The sequence below is a fragment of the Haemaphysalis longicornis genome, unplaced genomic scaffold (assembly GCF_048455015.1).
Source record: "Haemaphysalis longicornis isolate Haplotype H1 unplaced genomic scaffold, Haemaphysalis longicornis Haplotype H1 scaffold_8, whole genome shotgun sequence".
Taxonomy (NCBI): domain Eukaryota; kingdom Metazoa; phylum Arthropoda; class Arachnida; order Ixodida; family Ixodidae; genus Haemaphysalis; species Haemaphysalis longicornis.
The window spans coordinates 160,338,690-160,347,555 of record NW_027526445.1 but is presented as its reverse complement, the minus strand read 5'-3'; the positions used below and the strand labels follow the sequence as shown (position 1 = coordinate 160,347,555).

The 8,866-nt window shown below is 49.6% G+C and overlaps 1 protein-coding gene across 1 annotated transcript; it reads right to left on the bottom strand.

Annotated features, from left to right (window-relative positions):
- Positions 1-596: 596 nt before the first annotated feature.
- LOC144149359 (uncharacterized) lies at positions 597-3,623 on the bottom strand. The gene has a single exon (XM_077680928.1). The coding sequence runs from the start codon at positions 3,594-3,596 to the stop codon at positions 2,499-2,501; it is 1,098 nt and encodes a 365-aa protein (XP_077537054.1). The 5' UTR covers positions 3,597-3,623; the 3' UTR covers positions 597-2,498.
- Positions 3,624-8,866: the final 5,243 nt, after the last annotated feature.

Below are 8,866 nucleotides of genomic sequence, written 5' to 3'. Positions count from 1 at the left end.
TCGTCTGGCTTCGCCAGTACGGGTCGGTATCTCTGTAGTTTTCAAGTGGCACGCCTAAGTATTTGACCGGCACAACCTGCCAGTTCATACCTTCAAAGACACTAGGGGTTACGTCCCAATTGCCGTGCCAGAATCCCATGCACTTGCTCCAATTTACAGAGCTCCCAGTATACTCACAAAATGTCTTAAGCAACGCAACTACATTGCTAATACTTTTTCTGTCTCGACAAAATAAAGCGATATCGTCCGCGTATGCCAATACACGTACCTCGCATGCCTGCAACTGGAAACCATGAATATTATTGCTGTTTATTATGCTAGCACAAAACGACTCGATGTACAAACAAAAGAGCAAAGGGGACAGCGGGCATCCTTGCTGCACTGAACGCGTAACAGTTATTTGACGGCTCACTGACTTATTTATTACCAGCCTTGTTGAACACCCCTTATACGCCATTCTTACGCCCTCCGTTATTACTTTTCCTAGGTTTATGTTTTCCAAAATAGTATAGAGTAGCTCATGAGAGACCTTATCAAAGGCCTTCTCAAGGTCTATTTGTAGCATGGCTACAACCTCATCCATGCCGTCACAACACTCGAGAATGCTCCGTGCTATGTGTATATTACAAGTTATAGACCTTCCTTTTATTCCACATGTTTGTTGTTCGCCTACTATGTCTATTGTCACACTCTGTAACCTCCTTGCTTAGACTTTCATTAATATTTTATAATCTACATTCGTTAAAGATATCGGCCTATACGCAGTAACTTTTCTGAGCTCTTCTTTTACATCTGTTTTTGGGTATGAGAACAGTGTGCGATTGTGAGAACGACGGTGGAAGTCTTCCTAGTGTGTACGCTTCTGTGTACAGGTCACATAACACTGGACTTAGGTGATTGCGGAAAGCTTTGTAGAACGCAGTGCACAACCCGTCAGGGCCTGGAGACTTTCCAGGACTTAATTCGTCGATAGCCTTCCTAACTTCTTCTACTGTAATTGGTAATTCTAAATGTTCTTTTACCTCTTCATCTATCGTCGACAAGAAATTTAAAAAAATTGTCCTTAAATCGTTCTAAGTCTACAGGTTGACACGAAAACAAACCATCATAAAACTCACAAAAAGCATTGCTTATTGCTTGTTGTTCATCGAGAACCTGCCCTTTATACTCTATTTCCGCGATAGAGTTGCGGGTTGCGTATCTCTTTTCAGAGCTAAGCGCTCTCTTTGTAGGGGCTTCCCCTAACATGAACTTTTCCGCACGAGCTCGCACTATCGCGCCATGATATTTTTCTTGTTCTATAGCCTCTATCTGATGTTTCAAAGTTTTAATGTCTTCCTTGAACAGTCCAGGTGACTTGCACTCTAGTGCAGAAAGCGTCTCCAGGTTTGCTCTAAGCAGGCCTTCCTTTTTTCTTTTCTCATAATTTAAGGCAGCTGACCTTTCCAATGCTGACATCTTAATTTCTGCTTTGAAGTTCTCCCACTTAGAGGCACAGTCACATGTATCCTGTTCAAGGTTCCTAATCTTTTTCGTCACTTGTTTTACAAATTCTTCATCCTTCAACAATAAGCTTTTCATTTTCCACAAGTCCCAGTTGAACGACTTTTTATCTTTGCGCTTTCCAATCAAGAACGACACTAGGCAATGGTCGCTGAACGACACGGGTGTAACACTATACTCCGAGCACTCCGGCAGAAGTTCTAACGAAATATATGCTCGGTCTAATCTTGCGTGGCTCGTGCCTTGAAAGTGGGTGAATTGGATCTGCGTCTTACATTCCAACGCATCCCCCACGTCTTCCAAACCAAAATCTGCCGCGATACCATTCAATGCAATCGTGCTTCCGTCGCGATAAGGAGTACAAGTAGATTTATCGCGAGCCGAGCACACACAATTAAAATCTCCCATTAATACGACAACCCGTTCTGTGCCAAGCCACGCCCGTAATTCTTCGAAAAAAACTTTCCTTTCATCGGCTTTTGTCGGCGCGTACACGCAAACAATACGCCATTCTTTTGAGGCAAAAATAAAATCACAAATAACAAAGCGCCCAGACAAACTGGACATCACGTTTTGCACTACTGCGCCGCTGCTCCGACGTATTAAAATGAGACACCCAGCCGATAAACCAAGGGCATGGCTGACACAGACTTCATAACTGGAATTGAACACCCCCACCATCCTTTCCGTGCTTTGCTCGGTCTCTACTTTAGTCTCCTGAAAGGCCACGACGTCTAACTGCCTTTCGCTGATGAGTCTGTACAATTGACTTTGACGTTTGCGCTCAGAAAGACCGCGTACATTAAGGGTGGCACAACGCAGATGATATGAACACCGCATGAATGGAAGATGAAGGCACGTCGCACATTGTTACACACGCGCTACAGAAACACTGGCCCCGCCCCCTTTTCTACCCCTCAAAAAAGAAAAAGTGTTGTCCGTGCCGTAACGCTCACTCGAAGACCTCTCCCAAAAAAAAACAGCAAACGTTTCGCTTACGGTGGCTTCCCCGTTGCATGTCCTCTGTCATAAGGCGTGGTGTTGGGCTTTGGCTTGAAGCTTGGACGCCTCAGCATATCCCCTCCCACACTTGCCTTGACGTTGCCGGAGTCACCAGAGTCCTCACGATTGTCGTCCTCCTTACGCGGCCGCTTGGCGGTGGCTTCCGGGTTGTCTCCGTCGCCGTCGCCGGCGTCACGCACTTCACGAGTTAAGGCGGTGTTCGTCGAACCCGCCCCAACACACTCCTCACTTTTCGCGTCCAGCGCAGGTGCCTCTGGCGTAGGGTCGTTCTGGGAGGTCGATTGCTGCTCCGCGGGCGCAGCATTTACGTCCTCCACGCCTGGTTCCGCCAAAGGGTCCCCGGGTGCGGACGCACCACCTCCGCCGGCTGCCGCAGCTTCCGCCTCCTCCTCGTCCATACGGTTTTCGGCCGCGTCCGCGTCTCCGACAGGTCCGGTGACATGTGCATACGTCCGCACGCACTGCGTCGCTTCGTGACCGAAGCGGCGGCAGACAGTGCAGCGCGGCACCTTGCAGTCGCGCCTCATATGGCCCGTCCCCGAGCAGCGGAGGCACTGCGGGGCCCGGCCTGGAACGACCACGAGCGCCTGGCCGCCCGCAACCCGGAGCTCGTGCGGCAGGTCGTCGAGCCTCACGCCGGCGTTGAGCCTGAGGGTCACCGACCGCGTCGTCGAACCTTTCTCATTCATGCCCTTGACACGCCACCTCTCGCGTCCGATGTCGACGACACGCCCGTAAGGAAGCAGCGCCGCTCGCACCTCGTCGTCCGGCACGTTGTACAGAATCCAGTGCAGTTTCATCCGCACATCCTGGTTCGCCGGATCGATGACGAGGCACCGGCGCTGCTTCACCTTCACGTCGGTGGCCGCGAGCATGCGCTTCACACCGCTTTCGTCCCTGAATGTCAGGGCCCATACGTGGTTCATTTGATACGCCCCCAAGGCAAGCACCTCGGGGAGCAGTTCCAAACGAGCCAAAGTGTCCCTGAAATCTTCGACGCGATAAGGCCTCGCACGAACGTCCGCATGAAGAAAAATGGTGTTTAAAACACACCGACCTGTTGGCAGCATTGGCAAACTGACGGGGTAATCTCCGGATTCCTGGGCAAAAAACCTGTTTCCGCGGCCAGACATGGCCGCATTCACCGCTCCTGAGGAGACAATCATCCCGCGTCCGCACACTAGCGCGGCCGGAAGCAGAATCGACTCGGCCACGGGGGCTGGCTCCGCTGCTCATGGTAATATAGGGTATATATTGTACCACCATTTTAACTTTTATATAGTTTTGGCATTTCAAGCAGCTTAGGTGACTATTTGTTGTATTGCCCTCGTGCAGTAAGCGTCGCCCGAGTTTCCACAATAGCTCCCGTCTCGCAATTGCTTTTCGTAGGCGGAAAAGCGTTCGCAGATGCGTAGTCGTGCTGCTGACCGCTGTGCTTGTTCGCCCAGCGCAAAAAAGTGCTTCCCGCACCCTAGTTTTACGCTGCACGGCAAAAATATCAGTTGATTTTATTTCCTTAGTACCTATATTGACTTCGCTGATTCTTCTCCCGCCTTCAAGAGGCCTTATATTTTCCTACTGGCGTACCAGTCAGCGAAGCGTCGCATGTGCGCTTGTGCAGCGCTTGTGTGAAGCGACCTTTACTTGGAGCTAGATACAGTGTACAAACTAACCAAGTAAAGAAAGGCAGATTCTTCCATTCACAAACGTGTCCTGGCTTCGTTTCAACTGAGCGAACGAATTGCGACGACCCGTCGGCGGCCGGCGGACGAAACGCTGGGCCGACTGACTCTGTCTGAAGGCCGGGGAGCCGTGCAGTAGCGCGGCCAATTTTGAGCTCGGCTTCTCGCGACGTCACAGGAAAACGCCGCAGAAAATGGGCGAGCGTAAAGAGAGGAGGACAGCATTTTCGAATTAATTTGTCTACTAAATAAAATCGTGTAAACGCGCCCAGGGTGGTCGAAACAGGGCCTGAGGACTCCGGACTACAATTTGCGCAAGTAATCCCGCAATGTTTACATATCACTTCAGTGTCCCTTTAATGTTGCACTTTAGGCACATTTCTGCAAATACAGGGAGTTTATAGGGTTAGTCTGTTTTTGCAAGTGTTTTATTCGTATTTTCGTAGCGTTTCTGTGGCTTTTTTTCTCTGTGTTGTGTGAGGGCGGTGCACATGTATAATATGGGCAGTCTTGATTACATTCGTTCTTTTTTGTTAGTTTTAGTTCTCTCTTTTGTCTATATTGTTGCTTTCTGACCTTAATTTGCGCTGTTTTAAATTGAGCACATTATGAAAACTTTAAAAATGGAGGCGTTAAATGGTTGTTCCCCTTACACGATTTTTTAGTTAGAATTTCTGCTTCCCTCGTTCTTTTGCAGCTTCTCTTATTTTTTCTTTGTTTCCCTGCCGATGTGTAAAACGTAAATTCGATTTCGTCGGTTTATTTTTAAAATTATTTCTTCTATTTTCACATTCCAGGCTATTTTGAAATAACGTTCCACCAATTATCTCCATATACTCTACTGCAGGGGTTCTCAAGCATGTTGGTCTCAGGGAACCCTGCTAAGTTCCGTTAAGTTCCAAGGAACCCCCCCCCCCCCCTCCCGCCATTTTTCATTTCGTTCATCCTGCATTAACGTGCAATAAATTCAAAAGCAAGCAAGGGTATCGTTTTTTTCCCGTCAACTTTACGCGAACGCGTACGCTAGCGGCACCTATCTCCAAACAGGAGAAATGCGCATGGGGGTAATATAAGGCCGATATTCAAGTGCAATAGTTTAACCCCGTCATCCGGTTTCGGAGTCTGGCTGGCTACAAGCTGCTGGCGAGATTTATTGCGCAGCTCGCGCGTTTCAGTTATGCGCCGAGATGTGCTTACTGACATTCTGGCGTGAGTAATGGAGGTTCCTTATATCGATCGCACCTCAGGTTCACCATATAAGACTTTGCGACTGCGGAACCACGGAAAATTTATCAGTCGCTCGCGGAACCCTGAGGAGGGGCCTGCGGAACCCCTAGGTTCCGCGGAATCCACATTGAGAAACCATGCTCTACTATAACGATTAAATTTGTTGACTCCCCTAATTATGCATTTTGGTGCCAATACAGGGTCTACCGCGGGTTGATCTGGAGAGGGGGGTCAGATAGCTGCGCATTAATGGTTTTGTCAAAGTGGATATAGAAGCCATCGCTGATAACATAGCTTGTTATGGTACCTTGAGCAGTTTATTGCTGAAATATACCTCGAACAAACTTACGAGGACGCAACAAGCTTCTCTGTGGTTTGAACAAATATCTTGCCTGTTAACTTCGGAAAATGGGAAAAGCAGTTTGCCTTTCACATACATGACAAAAATCATGTTTTCGCAATTCAATATTTTACACAGTAAGAAAACTGATTATTTTGCTGACACAAAATTGCACCACGGGGCAGGAGAAACAAGCGTCTGTTTTCTGTTGCAGCAAGAACGTGGCGGATATTGTCATCGCCATCACTTCTCTGGGTAACTTGAACGAAGACGCCAGATGCGAAGTTCTTCCGCCAGGATTTTTGTATTCACAGCCCCTTTACCCTGGATACCCGAATTTGGTAAGTGTTGTCATGCTTATCAAGAAATTCGGCCGCCTTCGCAATTGAGATGCCAAGTCTGAGCAGATCTGATGGTCTTCACTAGCTTTAACTAGGATTTTTTGGGTTTGACGAGCGCACGCCGTCTCTCTCGAGTAGAACACCTGCACGTGGGAGGTTCGACCGATTCCCGATGCGCGGTTTCCAACCAGGACATCCTTAACACGCATATCTTTAGCTAAGCAGATATATTAAGAATATCAATATTGTCACGAAGCCAGAGTCGACGCAGTTGTCTTGAAGGAAAATACGTTTATTGGCGCGAACTTCTGCTCCCCTATCAACTGAAACAATACGCACGCGGCGAAGGAGCAGTAAACAAAGTGACGTGTGCGGGCGAGCGTCCACGATCCGAAATACCGGGGCGTCTGCTGTGCAGGCTTTTGTCTTTCCGCGCGAGTGTTTCTGGAACCGTCGATTAAATACAGAACATTCTAGATCAGAGAAGTTTATTCTGGGCTAGTGACGTTAAGACGAAACAGTCTGCTTATCTGAATGAGATAGGCCGTGCGGCATAAAAATTAAGAATGTTAGACGCGCTTCGCTTGACACAGATCACAGGGCCGGGTGTGGCCGGGCACTAAAAATAAACAATAAATAAACAAACAAACGCATACCCGGTTCGCGGCATTACCCCCCCCCCCCATCTAAGAGTGCATCGACCGGATGCTCAAACAAAAGACAGTCCGAACAAACAAAAAAAATCCGTCATCTTGCTTAGTAAGATTTCAAGCGAACCACGTGGACGACTTCGGGCGGCGTGTGTCGTCTTGATGTTCCGGAATCACAATCAGGGATCACCTCGTAGGTAAGTTGGCCGACACGTCGTAGAATCTGGTAGGGTCCAAATTACCGTTGCAGAAGCTTCTCACGGAGTCCACGTCGTCGGATGGGAGTCCAAACCCAAACACGATTCCCTGGGTGGTACTCACTATCTCTGCATTGGACGTTGTAGAGCCCGGCATCCACTAGCTGCTGGTCTGTTGTACGAACTCGAGCGAGCTGGCGGGCCTCTTGCGCATGCTGAAGGTGTCCTTAAACGTCGTGGTTGAGGTCGTCGTCTTATACATGCGGAAGCACGGCGTCAAGCATCGTAGTCGGCCGTCTTCCGTAGACAAGCTCGAATGGCGTCATCTGCTTACTCTGGATAGCCGTGTTGTACGCAAGCGTGACATACGGGAGCACTTCGTCCCAAGTATTATGTTCAAAGACACACCCGCCGCGGTGGCTCAGTGGCTAAGGCGTTGCGCTGCTGAGCACAAGGTCGTGGGTTCGATTCCCGGCCGCGGCGGCCGCTTTTCTGATGGAGGCGAAAAGCAAAAACGCCCGTGTGTACGAGATTTCGGCGCACGATAAAGATCCCCAGGTGGTCAAAATTAATCCGGAGCCCTCCACTACGGCGCGCCTCATCGCCTGCGTTGCGTCGGCGCGTTAAACCCTACAATCAATTAATCAAATCATGTTCAAAGACAACGTACATTGACAGCATAGCTGTGATGGTCTTGTTCATACGTTCCGTTAGTCCGTTCGTTTAAGGGTGGTACGCCGTCATTCTCATGTGATCCGTGTTGCTGTAGCATAATATTCCTTGCATCAGCTCCACAGCAAAGGCCGTTCCGCGGTCCGTGATTAGGTCTTCGGGGGCTCATTGTCGCAGCAGAACTTGGCCTATGAAGAACTTTGCGACTGCTCGTGCAGTCCCTTTCGAAAGAGCGGTGACCTCTGCGTAGCGTGTCATTTTAGTCTGTCGCTACGACAATCCTCTTGTTCTCTGATCGGTATGTAGGGAACGCGCTCAGAAGGTCCAATCTGTTTGAAGAGCCTGGATGGGACGGCGATCGGCTGCTGAAGTCCGGCGGGTCTCGTCAGTGGCGTTTTTCGTCGCTGGCAGTCAGGGCAGCTCTACACGTAGTGGGTGTCGTCGGATGTAAGGCGGGGCCAGTAGTACTTCGCCTTGCTTTTTCCGATTGCGCGTGCTGTGCCGAGATGTCTGGAAGAAGGATCGTCGTGGCGCGCTTCCGAAATGTCGTCACGAAGGTGTGCGGGGATGACGAGAAGATAATTCGTTCTCGTTCGGGGGCTGAAATTCTTCTTCACGAGTACTGAGTTTTTCAGGCTGAATGCTCGTAGGCTGTGTTTGAAGGTCCTAGGCACGGCGACGTTGCATCCTTCGAGGTAGTCGATTATGACGCGTAAGTCGGGGTCGGGACGCTGCTGGGTTGCTAGGTCGTCCTCCGTCACGACTCCGAAGAACGCGCTGTCTCCATCAGAGTCTTGTGCTGGTGCGTCGACGGGAGCGCGGGACAGGCAGTCGACGTAGGAGTGTTTCCTGCCGGATTTATAGACGATTGTAACGTCCAACTTTTGGAGGCGCAAGCTCCACCGCCCAAGAGGGCCTGAGGGGTGTTTCAAATTGGCGAGCCAACACAGCGCATGGTGGTCTGTCGCAACATTGAATGGTCAACCATACACGTATGGGCGAAATTTTGAAATCGCCCATATAATAGCGAGGCACTCTTTTTCAGACGCTGAGTAGTTTTTTCCTCCTTCGACAGACCACGACTGGCAAATGCGATTACTTTTTCGCAATCACTTGGCTTTTGGACTAGGACGGGACCCAAGCCTATATCACTGGCGACCGTGTGCATTTCCATTTCGGCGTTTTCGTCGAAATGAGCGAGCACGGGTGGCCTTTGCAGGCGTTTTTGCAG